Here is a 21,640-nt window from a genome sequence, read left to right as displayed (position 1 = left end):
AACTCAGAGATTCAGACATGAAGTGCTTTATTCAGGAAAAAAAGGAAGTTCTGGAAAGTTCCGAACAAAGTGAGCTAAACTTAACCAAGAGAACACCCAACCATTTATCTGCTGTGACAGCGCCACCACAGGTGGGAGGAGAACACACAATATATAACAGTCACGATCGGGAGGCGAGAGAGGTCACGATCGGGAGGGGAGAGAGGTCACGATTGGGAAGGGAGAGGTCACGATCGGGAAGGGAGAGGTCACGATCGGGAGGGGAGAGGTCACAATCAGGAGCGGAGAGAGGTCACGATCGGGAGCGGAGAGAGGTCACGATCGGGAGAGGAGAGAGGTCACGATCGGGAGGGGAGAGAGGTCACGATCGGGAAGGGAGAGGTCATGATCGGGAGGGGAGAGGTCACAATCGGGAGCGGAGAGAGGTCACGATCGGGAGGGGAGAGAGGTCACGATCGGGAGGGGAGAGAGGTTCGGGAGGAGAGAGAGGTCACGATCGGGAGGGGAGAGGTCGTGATCGGGAGCGGAGAGAGGTTCGGGAGGGGAGCGAGGTCGCGATTGGGAGGGAGAGAGGTCACGATGGGGAGGGGAGAGAGGTCACAATCGGGAGGGGAGAGAGGTCACGATCGGGAGAGGAGAGAGGTCACGATCGGAAGGGGACAGAGAGGTCGCGATGGGGAGGGGAGAGAGGTCACGATCAGGAGTGGAGAGAGGTCACTGTTGTGTCGGTACATTTCTACCTAGACACAATTTAGGACTCAGAACTCAGAGATTCAAACATGAAGTGCTTTATTCAGGAAGGAAAGGAAGTTCTGGGAAGTTCCGAACAAAGAGAGCTAAACTCAACCAAGAGAACACCCAACCATTTATCTGCTGTGACAGCGCCACCACAGGTGGGAGGAGAACACACAATATATAACAGTCACGATCGGGAGAGGAGAGAGGTCACGATCGGGAGAGGAGAGAGGTCACGATCGGGAGAGGAGAGAGGTCATGATCGGGAAGGGAGAGTTCATGATCGGGAGGGGTGAGGTCACAATCAGGAGCGGAGAGAGGTCACGATCGGGAGAGCAGAGAGGTCACGATCGGGAGGGGAGAGAGGTCACGATCGGGAAGGGAGAGGTCACGATCGGGAAGGGAGAGGTCACGATCGGGAGGGGAGAGGCCACAATCTGGAGCGGAGAGAGGTCATGATCGGGAGGGGAGAGAGGTCACGATCGGAAGGGGAGAGAGGTCACGATCGGGAAGGGAGAGGTCACGATCGGGAGCAGAGAGAGGTTCGGGAGGGGAGAGAGGTCGTGATCGGGAGGGGAGAGAGGTCGTGAGCAGGAGGGGAGAGAGAGGTCACGATCGGGAGCTGGGAGAGGACACAATCGGGAGGTGACAGAGGACACGATCAGGAGGTGGGAGAGGTCACGATCGGAGGAGAGGTCGCGATCGGGAGGAGAGGTCGCGATCGGGAGGAGAGAGAGGTCGCGATCGGGAGGAGAGAGAGGTCGCAATCAGGAGGGGAGAGAGGTCGTGATCGGGAGCGGAGAGAGGTTCGGGAGTGGAGCGAGGTCACGATCGGGAGGGGAGAGAGGTCATGATTGGAAGGGGAGAGAGGGGTCGCGATGGGGAGGGGAGAGAGGTCACGATCAGGAGTGGAGAGAGGTCACTGTTGTGTCGGTACCTTTCTACCTAGACACAATTTAGGACTCAGAACTCAGAGATTCAAACATGAAGTGCTTTATTCAGGAAGGAAAGGAAGTTCTGGGAAGTTCCGAACAAAGAGAGCTAAACTTAACCAAGAGAACACCCAACCATTTATCTGCTGTGACAGCGCCACCACAGGTGGGAGGAGAACACACAATACATATGTCGAGGAAATTAATTATCAGACGGAGACTTCGAGGTTCGCTTTAGGAATTTATTACGTGATATCACGGAGAGTCTGCAGCAGTCCCTACTGCCCACCAGCACTCTAAATTATGAATGTACAGCGCTCATAGTTATACAGCAAGGTAAACAACTTCAGGTGATTAGCTTACATTACATTTCAACATAAAGTTTCATAGGTTCCATTGTTCTCAAGAAACAGATTAACATGTTCACATTTTATCACCAGATGTCCTAAGCCAAAAGGTCAGCTTGACTTCATTATGGCAGTCAGCAGTTCTTTTAGTTTTAACTAGTTTAGTGTCCTTTGTTCAATTAGTAAAGTGGTCAAGTATCCCAGCATGCCTTAATGTTTAATACATTTTCTCCCACAATTCCCTCCTTGTTGATCTTTACTGATCAACACTGCTTTACGGCATTGTATTCAGTTCGTTTTCATAGGGAGGATAATATCCCTTTGGGAAAGGATGCATTTTTAGACAATCTTCTTCATCATAGTCATCCTGGTTTGCTCTTTTTCTTTCCTTTCTCTCTAGTACTTTCGTAGCTCTTTTTACAGATGCTACTGATTCTACTGTTTGTGCTAGCAGATATCTCACTCTTATCCACATTATACAAATTAATATAAATAAAACTCCTGTCACTACACAAAATATAACCATCGGGTGAACAAACAATTCCAGCACTGCGGATGTTTTAGGTGACCATCCTTTAAACACATCCCACCAGTGGTGTACCGTCAAATCTGTTATTTGCGTAGCTATTTGAATCAAACCTTGCTCATCATAATCCATCACTGCTTTTAAATGGTGCAGATCTCTTCCTCTTTTCGCTAAGGCTTCTGCTATCTTTTCATTGTTTTTCAAAAATTTCGTCAGATTAGCCAAATTAACTGTAGGGGGGGCATTTTCTATCCCCAATACAGTTCTTCTTTGCATTACCGTAGCCCATTTTCCCAACTGATATGTCTTGTTGGTATGTGGGTCAAACACAGTATAAACATCTTTTATGCAAGTGTTTAAAGGGGGCCTTTTCAAAATCCCGTCTACATATATAGGCTAGGCACTGCTAATACACAGATAGTTCTGGCCTATCTCAGGCAAGGTAGTATCATTACAAGGTTTCAAATTCCAAATACATGTACCTCTACTATGTTGCAATGAGCAAGGTTCATATATAGGGGTATGCAATGGGCATACTTTTCCAAACGGCCAATCTTGGCAATCCGAGGCATCGTGGGTCTTATTCCCCTGATCTATCCATTTACCATGAAATTCGGGATACCAAAAGTTTTCTCCAAACAGTTGGGGCAATACCAAGAACTGACACCAGGTTTTGGCTTTTGTCACATTTACCACTTTCATTGTAAAATTACATCCCTTAAGGTCACATTTAGTATATCTTTGATCAGGTTTTACTTCTAGATTATTTCCTTCAAATCCGAAAATTCTCATCCAACTAGGAGCATGTCCTGACATAGCGATTCGTTCTAGCTCAGCCCTCAATGACTGCTTGGTAATTTCTTTAAACATACATTGAGTATGATTATTGACTTTCTCTTGTCCCTTTGCAACATTCTCTTGTTCCTTTTCTACCTTATTTACTTGCTTCCAACTCATTGTATCTGATATCCACTGTGTTAACATCGCTGCTGTCAGTCCATTGTCCCAAGCATTTCTTAATTTTATAGCATCTCCTGTCAGCCCTCCTACTTGCTGTATTTTATTCTGCAATGTTTCAATATCTATTGCATTTAGGCCTCCTATACCAGTTCCTATTCCTCCCAAGACCGTTGCTAAGTCCCTTCTCCTTCTCCCGATCCTAACTCTCTTATTCAATTTGGCTTGCATAGTAGTAATATTACATCCAGTATCTTTTTTATCCTCATATTGTACCTGTACTGTCAAATTTAGAGTATATGGGGAGATCAAGACCGGGGTACAGGTAGAATGCAATCTTTGCAAATGGTCCATAGGACTTTCTATCTGTTTCGTTTTCTTTGCGAAGAATGTTTCCCCATACCAGTGAGGTCTTCCTTCTATAAGAGTTGCATTTACGCATCCGTACGCCTGACCGTCTTTCAAATATATCGGTTGTTCCATGTCTCCGGTTCTTGTGTCATTTTTATACCATTTCCATAATTTAGTATAATTGTTTAGTATGTCAGTGTCATTCTCTATCCTACAACTTATGTTCACTCCTTTTTCCCATTTTATACTTAGAGTTATATTAGATCCTTGGCTAAATACTATTTTATCCATCCCAGATTTCATTTCGAACATCCCACAGGCTTCGCAATTAATCGTCCAATTAGCAATTACACAAATGGTGCCATTGTTACAAGTGTAAGTTCCCTGCGATTGGTTACTGTCTCTCGCCTTCCATCCTAACTGGCCTGCCCATTCTGTTTTTTCAGTAGGCAGGATGGTCCAGGCGGCTGTCCTTATTGCACATAGGCCGATTATTATTATCTGGTTTAACATATTTCCTGATTTATCCTAGAAATCTTTAAATTATCCTAATTATTGTTATACAGCATTAAATATAAACATATATAGCAATCCAAAAGTAATCAGTCCTTCAATGGGTGCCAAATTATGGTGGGCACGGATCTTTTCCCGTTTCTGAAGTGGTGTCTGGTGCAGTATGTTTATACTCCACCCGGTGTTTCCTCCGGATGATGCAACTTGCACCTTGTAGCGTGTACCCAATCAGGTTTTTCTTTCAATTTGAGAGCTGTTCGAGTTGTAAGCAGCACCAAATATGGTCCTTTCCACCTAGGAGAAAAAGATTCTTTATTTAGCGCTTTCACATAAACTTGATCTCCGGGTTTAAAGGGGTGCATGTTTCCTTCTGTGGGGCGCGTCTGGGCCTGTCTCACTTTCTCATGTATTCTTCCTGCTGTTTCACACATGGCCTGAGCATATTTTAATGATTTTTCATCATTCCAAATTAATGCCACCTTCTCTGGAGTCATGGGTGGGCGTGTGCCTGTTGTCATAGGCCAGCCCATCAAGATCTCATGTGGTGTCAGACCTGTGTTTCTATTTTTCTGATTTCTCAGGGCATACATTACTACTGGCACGGCATCCGACCATTGCAACCCATTTTGCTGGCATACTTTGGTTAGGGCGGCCTTGATTTCCCCATTCACTCTTTCCACTATTCCTGAGGATTGTGGCTGGTAAGGTATGTGCAATTTCCATTGAAATCCAAGGGCTTCAGTTAAGTTTTTTATAAGTTTGCTGGTGAAATGAGTTCCTCTGTCACTGTTTATTCCCATAGGTATTCCAAATCTAGGTATTATTTCTTTTAGCAGAATGCTTACTACTGTTCTGGCATCATCCCTCCTAGTGGGGTATGCCTCTACCCATCTGGAGAACATATCTACTATTACCAGTATGTACTTAAATCCTTTTACTGCGGGCATATGTACAAAATCTATCTGTAGATTCTCAAAGGGCAGCTCTGGTTGGGGTAGGTGATCAAAATTTGCGGGCGATTTCCCTCTATTGTTCTGCTGACATACTAAACACGTTCTGGCAACTTTTTCAATTGTTACCGTTATTCCTGGTGCATACCATTGTTGGGACAATGCATGTGCCATCCCTCCTTTGCCCATGTGAGCCTGTCCATGTGCCAGGCGAGACAGGGGCAAAAACAAGCTTCGTGGGCAAACCACTCGGCCATCAGGATGCATCCATATACCATGATCTTGATAGCAACCTGCCTTACTCCAAGTACGTTTTTCTTGGACTGTTGCCTGACTTTGGGCCTGTCGTAGTAGATCAGCATCAATGCTACTAGGAAGTTCTGGAGGAAAGTTACTAACGGTATTTTTGGCGGCTTGAAGCTGTGGGGCCTGCCTCAGTGCGACCTCTTTAGCCGCACTATCAGCAAACCTATTTCCACACGAGACTTCATCACTTGCCATGGTGTGGGCCTCACATTTTAGTACTGCAATTTTACTTGGCAACTGAATAGCCTCCAACAAATTTAACACCATTTGCGCATGCTTAATAGATTTTCCTGAGGATGTAATAAAACCTCTGTTTTTCCATAATTGTCCAAAATCATGCACTACCCCAAATGCATAACGGGAGTCAGTATAGATATTGACACTTTGATCTTTAGCCAAAATACAGGCTCTGGTTAATGCATATAGTTCAGCTGCTTGTGCAGATGTGCCAGGTGGCAACGCATAAGCTTCCAATAATTCATGAGGAGTCACCACCGCATAACCTGCTAATAGTTGATCATCACTAGGTCGATGCGAAGAACCATCCGTGAAGAGGATCAAGTCAGGATTATCAATAGGATCACTTAGCAAATCTGACCTGGGTGTAGTGGTGGCTTCAACAGTTAACAAGCAGTCGTGTTCTGGTTCACCTGGATGTTCTGTTGGTATTGGCACAAAGCTCGCCGGGTTGACAGCTGGTGATCGCTGGTAGGTATAATTAGAGTGTGACAAGAGGATTATCTCATACCCAGTCCTTCTTGCCGCCGTAAAGTGCTGAGTAGCTGCCGAATTTAATAATAGCAGCACTGCGTGGGGAACAATTACCACACAAGGGTGATCAAGCACAATAGGGATGGATTTTTCCACTATTGTGGCGGTTGCAGCAACGGCTCGTAAGCAGGCTGGCATGTCTCTCACTACGGCTGGTAAGGCTACAGAGTAATATGCTACAGGCCTTTTTCCTCCCCCATGTTCTTGTGCCAGTACTCCTGTTGCAAAGCCTTCTCTTTCATTGACGTATAACTGAAAAGGCTTATTATACTTAGGTAGTCCTAACGCGGGAGCATTGACCATAGCTTTTTTAAGATCACTGAATGCCTTATCTCGTTCTGGCGTCCATTCGACTATGGGGGGCTCTGTCTGCAGCGTAGCTGATCGTAAGACCGCATCCATTTCTCTGTAGTCATATATCCATTGTCTACAATAACCCACCATTCCCAGAAACGACAAAATGTCCTTCTTTGTTCGCGGGATCAGCACTTTATCCACTGCTCTTATTCTTTCCAGTCCCAACCTTCGCTGTCCATACTCCAACTGAAAACCCAAATACTGGACGGATGTTTGGCAAAACTGCAACTTCTCGGAGGACACCCTGTGTCCCCTGCTAGCCAGATGCTGGAGCAATTTTATAGTATCTTCTTGGCAGTCTGGCCCCGTTCGGGAGGCAACCAAAAGGTCATCTGCGTACTGGATTAAGGTGGACTGATCCGATAACTGACATTCCTCCAAGTCATTTTTAACCGCTGCCGCATACACCGCAGGACTTTCAGTATACCCCTGGGGCAACCTGGTCCAGGTATATTGCTGATTTTTATAAGTAAATGCAAACAGATATTGACTGTCCTTATGCAGTGGTATGGAGAAGAAAGCAGAACACAAATCGATAACCGAAAAGGTAGTTGCATCAGCTGGTATAGAGGAGAGGGTGATGTTGGTATCTGGCACCAAGGGAGCAATGGGAATGACTATTTTATTGATCGCCCGGAGATCTTGCACAAAACGCCAGTCATTTGGTCTTCCTACTTTCGGGATGGGCAAAATAGGAGTATTGCAGGGGCTCTGTGTTTTGACTAAAACCCTTTGCTGCAGTAAAGAATGTATTACCGCTGCTATTCCTTCCTCGGCCTCTGGGGCCAGGCGGTACTGCTTTAGACAGGGCAAAACAGCATTCTTCTGTAGCTGGACCCTATGTTCAGGTGCCGAATGCACCTTTCCCACATGATTCTTGTGCTTTGCCCATAATTCAGAAGGTACTTTAGTCAATGCCCATGGTAACAATTGCGGATTTTCCTTAGGGGGCTGCTGTCTTTCAAAAATAGTATCCCATTCTTTTCTTAACCAGCGAATTTTTCCCTCTGTTTCATTAAAGAATTCTATCTCCACCTTTCCAGCTTGAATTGGCAACGTGATGGAATAGACTGGCTTGTGGTGTTGTATTCTTTTTATCATCTCCCCCACTTCCTTCGCCTTAGCCGGGGCTCTGACTGCTATAGTCAGGTGGGGTTCGGATGTGTGATGCATCCTAAATCTTTCTTTTTGTTCGTGTGTACGGTGAACCAACATTCCCAGGCCTTTATCTCCAAAGAATAAATAAGGTGAAATCTGCAGCAATTCTGGCTGGTTTAGGTATGAGCAAACCAATTCTTGATAATTGGGTGTTTCTTTATGCGTGTACCATGCCGTACAATGGGTCCGTTTCTTTTCTCTACTGGTTTCAATTAGATATTGTAAATACTGCCCCTGAGGATCTTCCAATTCCTGCAAGGCTTGGTATACATTTTTTACCAATTGGCCATAAGGATTGCTATTCAGCTGCCAGCAGTACAAAATGGGGGCTCCTTCTACTTGCTTTTCCTCTATCATTAAATTCATTAGCTGATGAGTTTGTATTTGAGGCAGTTCCATGAACATGCCGTCTCGAGTGCAGTATATAACTGCTCCCAATTTACATAAAGCCTGTCTTCCCAACATAGGGAGAGGGGCGGTCTGAGAAATTATGAGGGTGTCTGTGACGGATTGCCCGTGCACTTGAATTTCGGTAGGTTTGGAGAGGGGTTCTAACATAGGGATACCGGCTACTCCCATGCTTACAACGTAAAATTGACTGGCGGGTATACCCACGGAGGGGGGTACAGAGGACATTGTTGCACCGGTATCGACCAGAAGGTCCAAATGGCTATTTCCTATTTTAACTGTAGCCATAGGCTGTTCTCTCATGGATTTGGACAATCTGATCACAGCCGCCTGTACCACCGCTTCTCCGTGGCACCCCTATGCGGATGGATTAGGGTTACTGAAAGAAAAGGAAGTTCCTTCTGCCCCTGGAGCTGGATACCCTCCTTGTTGGGCGTATCCCTGCTGTGGCCTTGGGGGGCATCAGCAATCTCTAGCCCAATGTCCTCTTTTCCCACAGTTCCTACATTCATCCTGTGATCTATCTCTCATTTGCCATTGTCCTCTTCCCCTTCCTCTGCCTCTACCATAACCTCCTCTTCCTGCAAATCCTCTTCTATTCTGTTGGAAATATTGTCCCGCTGTTTTTGGCTTTTGCTCTTTCGACTGAGTAAAGAGTCCTTCCCTATCCATATTTACCAGAGCAGTAACTACGTCCACCCAGGGCTGAGTCTGCCAATTTAGATTAATCATTTTAAAGGCTTGAGCTTGAAAGGGTAACATGCAGTTTAGCAGTGTTTGTACTGCCAAAGGTCCATTGTCTGCTAACGGAACTCCCGCATGTTCCTCCCACTTGCTTTTAAATCGAGCTACAAAATCAGGAATTGTCTCCTCCTTTCTTTGCAGACATCAAGTAACTCCTCCTATGTCACTATGCTTCTTGGCTCCTCTCATTATAGCCTCTTTACCTCTATGTTCTAACCAGTGAGCAAAAGACTCATTTCCCTGGTCCAGTTGTACATCATCTTGTCGCCAATCTCCACTTTCTCCCGGGGGAACAGCAAATCCGTCCCTTAGGGTCGACCATGAGGACCCATACGCACATTTTAGCAGCATTAGCACATCCCCAGGAAGAGGGCTGTAAATGGTACATATTTGTTCTAGCCAATTATGAAAGGCAGTGGGCTTCTTTAAGGGGTCTGGTGCCTCGGCTATCATAGCTCTAGCTTCCGCTGGGGACCATGGTTTTAACATTGCCACCTCTCCTATCATGACTCGAGGAAGTTGATGGGTAGTAGTGTCAGGTTGTGTTTGTGACCTAGTTGTAGGTCCGTCACGTGAGGGTAGGTCCTGCACATTACTACCAGGCAGTGCAGCAGCTCCTGCTCCGAGTGCCTCTGCTGGAGGAGGAGGTTCAATTACGGGTTCATCTGCGGGCGGGGGTGGATTGTATGGAGGCGGCACCGGAAATCGTGCCGGTTGCTGTCTTAGAGCAGCCGCTATCATTAGTAAATTATTTAACTCTTCCCCCATCTCAACCGGATCTCCCGCTGGGGTTCGGGGATACATTCCCACAACAGGAGCCTTAGGCAGCACCTCTTCCTTTTTCTGACTAGCCTCTGCCTCTTTCTGTTTCCCCTTCTTCTTTGGGGGTTGGTGTCTTTTTGCTACTTCCATCCACCTAGCAAAGCACCATAACATATAGGGGGTGTCCCACTCAGGATCCCCTCCTTCATTTCTAGTAATTTCTTCCCATTCTTTTATTAAAGGTATTTTAAAACTTCCCCCATAAGGCCAATCTCCACCCGACCATCCATACAGATCACTACTAAAAGTTACCGCATACCGATCGTCTCCTGTTTCTTTTATTACAGTATCGGCTGGCGATCCCGGTGGAACGATGGGATCTCCTACCTTTTTTCGATGTTGCACAAGCTTTTTTATTCTGTCATTCGTTCTTTTACATATCTTGATTTTACCATTTGCAGCTTCCTGTTCTACCTTGCCTCGGGCTCCTTTCTTGGCAGGCTCGGACGAATCCGCTCGACTGCCGTTATTTCCCATCTTCTCCTTACTCCTGTAACTTAGTTTTAAACTTACTGGTTATACAACCGCGGGTTATTTTATATACACAAAATACAATGAGCGCTCACCGGTTTTTCCGTCCGCGAGTCTCGAAGTCAACCCTTTATTTTCTTTGTAGCTACTTAATTCGGTGCCATAGTCTTTTCTCTCTTCTCAGCAGTCTTGCCTCAGCCTGACGGGCTTCTTGGCTCAGCATGAGTCACCGGCCGGATAACTAGGCAACCGCACGCCGTCCCTCTTTCGGCTGGGATGCGCTAGGTGCTCTCCCCCTTTCAGCTGGGAGGCACCGGGCACTTTCCTTTTATTTTTAGGAGAGTCCCTTTTTAAATTTCCTTTGTCTAATTGGAGCCTAAGTGGGCCAAGTGATATACAAGGTCGACGCTATACCCAACTTAGACCTTCTTAGTTCTTTTAGAGCCCGTTGTTAGGGATCCTGCCGACTACGCCAAATTCTGTCGAAATTAATTATCAGACGGAGACTTCGAGGTTCGCTTTAGGAATTTATTACGTGATATCACGGAGAGTCTGCAGCAGTCCCTACTGCCCACCAGCACTCTAAATTACGAATGTACAGTGCTCATAGTTATACAGCAAGGTAAACAACTTCAGGTGATTAGCTTACATTACATTTCAACATAAGGTTTCATAGGTTCCATTGATCTCAAGAAACAGATTAACATGTTCACATTTTATCACCAGATGTCCTAAGCCAAAAGGTCAGCTTGACTTCATTATGGCAGTCAGCAGTTCTTTTAGTTTTAACTAGTTTAGTGTCCTTTGTTCAATTAGTAAAGTGGTCAAGTATCCCAGCATGCCTTAATGTTTAATACGTTTTCTCCCACAACATAACAGTCACGATCGGGAGAGGAGAGAGGTCACGATCGGGAGGGGAGAGAGGGCACGATCGGGAAGGGAGAGGTCATGATCGGGAAGGGAGAGGTCACGATCGGGAGGGGAGAGGTCACAATCTGGAGCGGAGAGAGGTCACGATCGGGAGGGGAGAAAGGTCACGATCGGGAGGGGAGAGAGGTCACGATCGGGAGCGGAGAGAGGTTCGGGAGGGGAGAGAGGTCGTAATCGAGAGGGGAGAGAGAGGTCACGATCGGGAGCTGGGAGAGGACACAATCGGGAGGTGACAGAGGACACGATCAGGAGGTGGGAGAGGTCACGATCGGGAGGAGAGAGAGTTCGCGATCGGGAGGAGACAAAGGTCGCAATCGGGAGGAGAGAGAGGTCACGATCGGGAGGAGAGAGAGGTAACGATCAGGAGGGGAGAGGTCGCGATCGGGAGGGGAGAGGTCATGATCGGGAGGGGAGAGAGGTAACGATCGGGAGGGGAGAGGTCGCGATCGGGAGCAAAGAGAGGTTCGGGAGGGGAGAGAGGTCGCAATCGGGAGGGGAGAGAGGTCACGATCGGGAGGAGAGAGAGGTCATGATCGGGAGGAGAGGTCACAATCGGGAGGGGAGAGAGGCCACGATCGGGAGGGGAGAGGTCACGATCGGGAGCGGAGAGAGGTCGCGATCGGGAGGAGAGAGAGGTCATGATTGGGAGGGGAGAGAGGTCATGATGGGGAGGGGAGCGAGGTCATGGTCCGGAGGGGAGAAAGGTCATGAAGGGGAGGGGAGCGAGGTCACAATCCGGAGGGGAAAGAGGTCACGATTGGGAGGGGAGAGAGGTCGCGATGGGGAGGGGAGAGAGGTCACGATGGGGAGGGGGGAGAGGTCACAATCCGGAGGAGAGAGAGGTCACGATCGGGAGGGGAGAGAGGTCACGATCGGGAGGGGAGAGGTCACGATCGGGAGGGGAGAGAGGTCACGATCGGGAGGGGAGAGGTCACGATCGGGAGCGGAGAGAGGTTCGGGAGGGGAGAGAGGTCGCGATCGGGAGGGGAGAGAGGTCACGATCGGGACAGCGAGAGAGGTCGCGATCGGGAGGATAGAAAGGTCATGATCGGGAGGGGAGAGAGGTCACGATCGGGTGCAGAGAGGTCGCGATGGGGAGGGGAGAGAGTTCGCGATGGGATGGAGAGGTCACAATCGGGAGGGGGAGGTAACGATTGGGAGGGAGAGAGGTCACGGTCGGGAGGGGAGAGGTCACGGTCAGGAGGGGAGAGGTCACGATCGGGAAGGGGAGAGGTCACGATCGGGAGGGGAGAGGTCACGATCGCGAGGGGGGAGAAGTCATGATCGTGAGGGGGGGAGAGGTCGCGATCGGGAGGGGAGAGAGGTCATGATCGGGAGGGGAGAGGTCATGATCAGGAGGCGAGAGAGGTCATGATCGGGAGGGGGAGAGGTCACGATCGGGGGGAGAGGTCACGATCAGGAGGCGAGAGAAGTCACGATTGGAATGGGAGAGAGGTCACGATCGGGAGGGGAGAGGTCACGATCGTGAGGGGGGAGAAGTCATGATCGTGAGGGGGGAGAAGTCATGATCGTGAGGGGGGAGAGGTCGCGATCGGGAGGGGAGAGAGGTCGCGATCAGGAGGGGAGCGAGGTCACGATTGGAAGGGGGGAGGGGTCACGATCGGGAGGGGGAGAGGTCACGATCGGGGGGAGAGGTCACGATCAGGAGGTGAGAGAAGTCACGATCGGGAGGTGAGAGAAGTCACGATCGGGAGGTGAGAGAAGTCACGATCGGGAGGGGAGAGAAGTCACGATCGGGGGGAGAGGTCACGATCAGGAGGTGAGAGAAGTCACGATCGGGAGGTGAGAGAAGTCACGATCGGGAGGTGAGAGAAGTCACGATCGGGAGGGGAGAGAAGTCACGATCGGGGGGAGAGGTCACGATCAGGAGGTGAGAGAAGTCACGATCGGGAGGGGAGAGAGGTCACGATCGGGAGGTGAGAGAAGTCACGATCGGGAGGTGAGAGAAGTCATGATCGGGAGGTGAGAGAAGTCACGATCGGGAGGGGAGAGAAGTCACGATCGGGGGGAGAGGTCACGATCAGGAGGTGAGAGAAGTCACGATCGGGAGGGGAGAGAGGTCACGATTGGGAGGAGAGAGGTCACGATTGGGAAGGGGGAGAAGTCGCGATGGTGAGGGGGGAGAGGTCACGATCGGGAGGAGAGAGAGGCCACCATCGGGAGGCGAGCGTGGTCACGATCGGGAGGGGGGAGAGGTCACGATCGGGAGGGGAGCGAGGTCACGATCGGGAGGCGAGAGAAGTCACGATCGGGATGGGAGCGAGGTCATGATCGGGGGGGAGAGAGGTCACGATCGGGAGGGGGAGAGGTCACGATCGGGGGGAGAGGTCACGATCAGGAGGTGAGAGAAGTCACGCTCAGGAGAGGAGAGAGGTCACGATCGGGAAGGGGGAGAAGTCGCGATGGTGAGGGGGGAGAGGTCATGATCGGGAGGAGAGAGAGGCCACGATCGGGAGGCGAGCGTGGTCACGATCGGGAGGGGAGCGAGGTCACGATCGGGAGGGGAGCGAGGTCACGATGGGGAGGGGAGAGAGGTCACGGACGGGACGGGAGAGAGGTCATGATCGGGAGGGGGGAGAAGTCGCGATGGGGAGCGGGGAGGTCACGATCGGGAGGAGGAGAGGTCAAGATCGGGAGGGGAGCGAGGTCACGATAGGGAGGGGAGAGAGGTCATGGACGGGACAGGAGAGAGGTCGCGATGGGGAGGGGAGCGAGGTCGCGATGGGGAGGGGAGAGGTCGCGATCAGGAGGGGAGAGGTCGCGATCGGGAGGGGGAGAAGTCACGATCGGGAGGGGAGAGCGGTCTCGATGGGGAGGGGAGAGAGGTCACGATCGGGAGGAGAGAGAGGTCGCGATGGGAAGGGGAGATAGGTCACGGTCGGGACGGGAGAGAGGTCGCGATCGGGAGGAGAGGTCACGATGGAGGGGAGTTAGGTCACGATCGGAAGGGGAGAGGTCGCGAGCGGGAGGGGGAGTGGTCACAATCAGGAGGAGGGAGAGGTCGTGATGGGAAGGGGAGAGGTCACGATCGGGAGGAGAGAGAGGTCACAATGGGGAGGGGAGACAGGTCACGATCGGGAGGGGTGCGAGGTCCCGTTCGGGAGGGGAGTGAGGTCACAATCAGAAGGGGATTGGTCGAGATGGGGAGGGGAGAGAGGTCACGATCGGGAGTGGCGAGAGGTCGCGATGGGGAGGAGAGAGAGGGCACGATCAGGAGGGGAGAGGTCACTATCAGGAGGGGAGAGGTCGCAATGGGGAGGGGAGAGATGTCACGATCTGGAGTGGGGAGAGGTCGTGAAGGGGAGGGGAGAGAGGTCGCGATGGGGAGGGGAGAGAGGTCACGATCAAGAGGGGGGAGAGGTCACGATCGGGAGGGGGGAGAGGTCCCGATCGGGAGGGGAGAGGTCCCGATCGGGAGGGGGGAGAGGTCATGATCGGGAGCGGGGAGCGGTCACGATCAGGAGGGAGGAGAGGTCACGATCGGGAGGGGGGAGAGGTCGCGATGGGGAGGGGGAGAGGTCACGATTGGGAGGGGGAGAGGTCACGATCGGGGGGAGAGGTCACGATCCGTGGGGAGAGAGGTCACGATGTGGAGGGGAGAGAGGTCGCGATGGGAAGGGGAGAGAGGCCGCGATGGGAAGGGGACAGAGGTCACGATGTGGAGGGGAGAGAGGTCGCGCTGGGGAGGGGAGAGAGGTCACGATCGGGAGGGGAGAGAGGTCACGATTGGGAGGGGGGAGAAGTCGCGATGGTGAGAGGGGAGAGGTCACGATCAGGAGGGGGGGAGAGGTCGCGATCGGGAGGGGAGCGAGGTCACGATTGGAAGGGGGGAGAGGTCACGATCGGGAGGGGGAGGTCACGATCGGGGGGAGAGGTCACGATCAGGAGGTGAGAGAAGTCACGATCGGGAGGGGAGAGAGGTCACGATCGGGAGGGGGGAGAAGTCATGATGGGGAGGGGGGAGAGGTCATGATCGGGAGGAGAGAGAGGCCACGATCGTGAGGGGGGAGAGGTCACGATCGGGAGGGGGGAGAAGTCGCGATGGGGAGAGGGGAGGTCGCGATCGAGAGGGGGGAGAGGTCACGATCGGGAGGGGGGAGAAGTCGCGATGGGGAGAGGGGAGGTCGCGATCGGGAGGGGGGAGAGGTCACGATCGGGAGGGGAGCGAGCTCACGATCGGGAGGGGAGCGAGGTTACGATCGGGAGGGGAGCGAGGTCACGATCGGGGTGGGAGAGAGGTCACGATCGGGAGGAGAGAGGTCACGATCGGGAAGGGGGAGAAGTCGCGATGGTGAGGGGGGAGAGGTCACGATGGGGAGGAGAGAGAGGCCACGATTGCGAGGGGGGAGAAGTCACGACGGGGAGAGGGGAGGTCGCGACCGGGAGGGGGGAGAGGTCACGATCGGGAGGGGAGCGTGGTCACGATCGGGAGGGGAGCGAGGTCACGATGGGGAGGGGAGAGAGGTCACGGACGGGACGGGAGAGTGGTCACGATCGGGAGGGGGGAGAAGTCGCGATGGGGAGCGGGGAGGTCACGATCGGGAGGGGGAGAGGTCACGGACAGGACGGGAGCGAGGTCACGATGGGGAGGGGAGAGAGGTCACGGACGGGACGGGAGAGAGGTCATGATCGGGAGGGGAGTGAGGTCACGATGGGGAGGGGAGAGGTCGCGATCAGGAGGGGAGAGGTCGCGATCGGGAGGGGAGAGCGGTCTCGATGGGGAGGGGAGAGAGATCGCGATCGGGAGGGGGAGCGGTCACAATCAGGAGGAGAGAGAGGTCGTGATGGGAAGGGGAGAGGTCACGATCGGGAGGAGAGAGAGGTCACAATGGGGAGGGGAGAGAGGTCACGATCGGGAGGAAAGAGAGGTCGCAATCGGGAGGGAAGCGAGGTCCCGTTCGGGAGGGGAGTGAGGTCACAATCAGGAGGGGATTGGTCGAGATGGGGAGCGGAGAGAGGTCACGATCGGAAGTGGCGAGAGGTCGCGATGGGGAGGAGAGAGAGGGCACGATCAGGAGGGGAGAGGTCAATATCAGGAGGGGAGAGGTCGCGATGGGGAGGGGAGAGATGTCGCGATGGGGAGGGGAGAGAGGTCACGATCAAGAGGGGGGAGAGGTCACGATCGGGAGGGGGGAGAGGTCCCGATCGGGAGGGGAGAGGTCATGATTGGGAGGGGGAGAGGTCACGATCGGGGGGGAGAGGTCACGATCCGTGGGGAGAGAGGTCACGATGTGGAGGGGAGAGAGGTCACGATGGTAAGGGGAGAGAGGTCGCGATGGGGAGGGGAGAGAGGTCACGATCAGGAGGTGAGAGAAGTCACCATCGGGAGGGGAGAGAGGTCACGATCGGGAGGGGAGCGAGGTCACGATGGGGAGGGGAGAGAGGTCACGGACGGGACGGGAGAGAGGTCATGATCGGGAGGAGAGTGAGGTCACGATGGGGAGGGGGAGAGGTCACGATCTGGAGGAGATGTCACAATGGGGAGGGGAGAGAGGCCACGATCGGGAGGAAAGAGAGGTCGCAATCGGGAGGGAAGCGAGGTCACGATCGGGAGGGGTGCGAGGTCCCGTTCGGGAGGGGAGCGAGGTCACAATCAGGAGGGGATTGGTCGAGATGGGGAGGGGAGTGAGGTCACGATCGGGAGTGGCGAGCGGTCGTGATGGGGAGGAGAGAGAGGTCACGATCAGGAAGGGAGAGGTCACTATCAGGAGGGGAGAGGTCGCGATGGGGAGGGGAGAGAGGTCACGATCGGGAGTGGCGAGAGGTCGCGTGGGGAGGGGAGCGAGGTCGCGATGGGGAGGGGAGAGAGGTCACGATCAAGAGGGGGGAGAGGTCCCGATCGGGAGGGGGGAGAGGTCCCGATCGGGAGGGGAGAGGTCACGATCGGGAGGGGGGAGAGGTCATGATCAGGAGGGTGGAGAGGTCACGATCGGGAGGGGGGAGAGGTCACGATCGGGAGGGGGGAGTGGTCGCGATGTGGAGGGGGAGAGGTCACGATGGGGAGGGGGAGAGGTCACAATCGGGGGGGGAGAGGTCACGATCCGGGGGGAGAGAGGTTGTGATGGGAAGGGGACAGAGGTCACGATGTGGAGGGGAAAGAGGTCGCGATGGGGAGGGGAGAGAGGTCGCGATCGGGAGAGGGGAGAGGTCACGATCAGGAGGGGAGCGAGGTCACGATCGGGAGGGGAGCGAGGTCACGATAGGGATAGGAGAGAGGTCATGATCGGGATGGGAGAGGTCATGATCAGGAGGCGAGAGAGGTCATGATCGGGAGGGGGAGAGGTCACGATCGGGAGGAGAGAGAGGTCACGATCAGGAGGCGAGAGAAGTCACGATCGGAATGGGAGAGAGGTCACGATCGGGAGGGGAGAGGCCACAATCGCGAGGGGCGAGAAGTCGCGATGGGGAGGGGGGAGGTCGCGATCGGGAGGGGGGAGAGGTCATGATCGAGAGGGGAGCGATGTCACGATCGGGAGGGGAGCGAGGTCACGATCGGGATGGGAGAGAGGTCACGATCGGGAGAGGAGAGGTCACGATCGGGAGGAGAGAGAGGTCATGATCGGGATGGGAGAGAGGTCACGATGAGGAGGGGAGAGGTCACGATGGGGAGGGGGAGAGGTCACGATCCGGGGGGACAGATGTCACGATGTGGAGGGGAGAGAGGTCGCGATGGGGAGGGGAGAGAGGTCACGATCAGGAGGTGAGAGTGGTCGCGATGGGGAGGGGAGAGAGGTCACGATCAGGAGATGAGAGAAGTCACGATCGGGAGGGGAGAGGTCACGATTGGGAGGGGGAGAGGTCATGATCGGGAGGAGAGAGAGGTCACGATCAGGAGGCGAGAGAAGTCACGATCGGGATGGGAGAGAGGTCACAATCCGGAGGAGAGAGAGGTCACGATCGGGAGGGGAGAGAGGTCACGATCGGGAGGAGAGGTCACGATCGGGAGGGGAGAGGTCACGATCGGGAGGGGAGAGAGGTCACGATCGGGAGGGGAGAGGTCACGATCGGGAGCGGAGAGAGGTTCGGGAGGGGAGAGAGGTCGCGATCGGGAGGGGAGAGAGGTCACGATCGGGACAGCGAGAGAGGTCGCGATCGGGAGGATAGAAAGGTCATGATCGGGAGGGGAGAGAGGTCACGATCGGGTGCAGAGAGGTCGCGATGGGGAGGGGAGAGAGTTCGCGATGGGATGGAGAGGTCACAATCGGGAGGGGGAGGTAACGATTGGGAGGGAGAGAGGTCACGGTCGGGAGGGGAGAGGTCACGGTCAGGAGGGGAGAGGTCACGATCGGGAAGGGGAGAGGTCACGATCGGGAGGGGAGAGGTCACGATCGCGAGGGGGGAGAAGTCATGATCGTGAGGGGGGGAGAGGTCGCGATCGGGAGGGGAGCGAGGTCATGATCGGGAGGGGAGAGGTCATGATCAGGAGGCGAGAGAGGTCATGATCGGGAGGGGGAGAGGTCACGATCGGGGGAGAGGTCACGATCAGGAGGCGAGAGAAGTCACGATCGGAATGGGAGAGAGGTCACGATCGTGAGGGGGGAGAAGTCATGATCGTGAGGGGGGAGAAGTCATGATCGTGAGGGGGGAGAGGTCGCGATCGGGAGGGGAGAGAGGTCGCGATCAGGAGGGGAGCGAGGTCACGATTGGAAGGGGGGAGGGGTCACGATCGGGAGGGGGAGAGGTCACGATCGGGGGGAGAGGTCACGATCAGGAGGTGAGAGAAGTCACGATCGGGAGGTGAGAGAAGTCACGATCGGGAGGTGAGAGAAGTCACGATCGGGAGGGGAGAGAAGTCACGATCGGGGGGAGAGGTCACGATCAGGAGGTGAGAGAAGTCACGATCGGGAGGGGAGAGAGGTCACGATCGGGAGGTGAGAGAAGTCACGATCGGGAGGTGAGATAAGTCATGATCGGGAGGTGAGAGAAGTCACGATCGGGAGGGGAGAGAAGTCACGATCGGGGGAGAGGTCACGATCAGGAGGTGAGAGAAGTCACGATCGGGAGGGGAGAGAGGTCACGATTGGGAGGAGAGAGGTCACGATTGGGAAGGGGGAGAAGTCGCGATGGTGAGGGGGGAGAGGTCACGATCGGGAGGAGAGAGAGGCCACCATCGGGAGGCGAGCGTGGTCACGATTGGGAGGGGGGAGAGGTCACGATCGGGAGGGGAGCGAGGTCACGATCGGGAGGCGAGAGAAGTCACGATCGGGATGGGAGCGAGGTCATGATCGGGGGGGAGAGAGGTCACGATCGGGAGGGGGAGAGGTCACGATCGGGGGGAGAGGTCACGATCAGGAGGTGAGAGAAGTCACGCTCAGGAGAGGAGAGAGGTCACGATCGGGAAGGGGGAGAAGTCGCGATGGTGAGGGGGGAGAGGTCATGATCGGGAGGAGAGAGAGGCCACGATCGGGAGGCGAGCGTGGTCACGATCGGGAGGGGAGCGAGGTCACGATCGGGAGGGGAGCGAGGTCACGATGGGGAGGGGAGAGAGGTCACGGACGGGACGGGAGAGAGGTCATGATCGGGAGGGGGGAGAAGTCGCGATGGGGAGCGGGGAGGTCACGATCGGGAGGAGGAGAGGTCAAGATCGGGAGGGGAGCGAGGTCACGATAGGGAGGGGAGAGAGGTCATGGACGGGACAGGAGAGAGGTCGCGATGGGGAGGGGAGCGAGGTCGCGATGGGGAGGGGAGAGGTCGCGATCAGGAGGGGAGAGGTCGCGATCGGGAGGGGGAGAAGTCACGATCGGGAGGGGAGAGCGGTCTCGATGGGGAGGGGAGAGAGGTCACGATCGGGAGGAGAGAGAGGTCGCGATGGGAAGGGGAGATAGGTCACGGTCGGGACGGGAGAGAGGTCGCGATCGGGAGGAGAGGTCACGATGGAGGGGAGTTAGGTCACGATCGGAAGGGAGAGGTCGCGAGCGGGAGGGGGAGTGGTCACAATCAGGAGGAGGGAGAGGTCGTGATGGGAAGGGGAGAGGTCACGATCGGGAGGAGAGAGAGGTCACAATGGGGAGGGGAGACAGGTCACGATCGGGAGGAAAGAGAGGTCGCAATTGGGAGGGAAGCGAGGTCACGATCGGGAGGGGTGCGAGGTCCCGTTCGGGAGGGGAGTGAGGTCACAATCAGAAGGGGATTGGTCGAGATGGGGAGGGGAGAGAGGTCACGATCGGGAGTGGCGAGAGGTCGCGATGGGGAGGAGAGAGAGGGCACGATCAGGAGGGGAGAGGTCACTATCAGGAGGGGAGAGGTCGCGATGGGGAGGGGAGAGATGTCACGATCTGGAGTGGGGAGAGGTCGTGAAGGGGAGGGGAGAGAGGTCGCGATGGGGAGGGGAGAGAGGTCACGATCAAGAGGGGGGAGAGGTCACGATCGGGAGGGGGGAGAGGTCCCGATCGGGAGGGGAGAGGTCACGATCGGGAGGGGGGAGAGGTCATGATCGGGAGCGGGGAGCGGTCACGATCAGGAGGGAGGAGAGGTCACGATCGGGAGGGGGGAGAGGTCGCGATGGGGAGGGGGAGAGGTCACGATTGGGAGGGGGAGAGGTCACGATCGGGGGGAGAGGTCACGATCCGTGGGGAGAGAGGTCACGATGTGGAGGGGAGAGAGGTCGCGATGGGAAGGGGAGAGAGGCCGCGATGGGAAGGGGACAGAGGTCACGATGTGGAGGGGAGAGAGGTCGCGCTGGGGAGGGGAGAGAGGTCACGATCGGGAGGGGAGAGAGGTCACGATTGGGAGGGGGGAGAAGTCGCGATGGTGAGAGGGGAGAGGTCACGATCAGGAGGGGGGGAGAGGTCGCGATCGGGAGGGGAGCGAGGTCACGATTGGAAGGGGGGAGAGGTCACGATCGGGAGGGGGAGGTCACGATCGGGGGGAGAGGTCACGATCGGGAGGGGGGAGAAGTCATGATGGGGAGGGGGGAGAGGTCATGATCGGGAGGAGAGAGAGGCCACGATCGTGAGGGGGGAGAGGTCACGATCGGGAGGGGGGAGAAGTCGCGATGGGGAGAGGGGAGGTCGCGATCGGGAGGTGAGAGAAGTCACGATCGGGAGGGGGGAGAGATCACGATTGGGAGGAGAGAGGTCACGATTGGGAAGGGGGAGAAGTCGCGATGGTGAGGGGGGAGAGGTCACGATCGGGAGGAGAGAGAGGCCACCATCGGGAGGCGAGCGTGGTCACGATCGGGAGGGGGGAGAGGTCACGATCGGGAGGGGAGCGAGGTCACGATCGGGAGGCGAGAGAAGTCACGATCGGGATGGGAGCGAGGTCATGATCGGGGGGGAGAGAGGTCACGATCGGGAGGGGGAGAGGTCACGATCGGGGGGAGAGGTCACGATCAGGAGGTGA

The 21,640-nt window shown here is 54.6% G+C and overlaps 1 protein-coding gene and 1 pseudogene across 1 annotated transcript; both read right to left on the bottom strand.

Moving 5' to 3' along the window:
- Positions 1-2,008: 2,008 nt before the first annotated feature.
- On the bottom strand, positions 2,009-4,431 carry LOC147124693 (uncharacterized; annotated as a pseudogene).
- Positions 4,432-9,199: 4,768 nt separating this feature from the next.
- LOC147124692 (uncharacterized) lies at positions 9,200-10,603 on the bottom strand. Its single transcript, XM_085984010.1, has one exon. It carries the CDS (start codon positions 10,352-10,354, stop codon positions 9,200-9,202), a length of 1,155 nt encoding a protein of 384 aa, XP_085840136.1. The 5' UTR covers positions 10,355-10,603.
- Positions 10,604-21,640: the final 11,037 nt, after the last annotated feature.

The sequence above is a fragment of the Somniosus microcephalus genome, chromosome 1, assembly GCF_052327205.1.
Source record: "Somniosus microcephalus isolate GS21.2 chromosome 1, FLI_Smic_1.0, whole genome shotgun sequence".
Lineage (NCBI taxonomy): Eukaryota > Metazoa > Chordata > Chondrichthyes > Squaliformes > Somniosidae > Somniosus > Somniosus microcephalus.
This window is presented reverse-complemented; position numbering and strand designations above follow the sequence as displayed.

What these genes read in the sequence shown, in the direction of transcription:
- LOC147124692 (XM_085984010.1), bottom strand. Translation starts at nt 10,354, where the DNA reads ATGGGAAATAACGGCAGTCGAGCGGATTCGTCCGAGCCTGCCAAGAAA.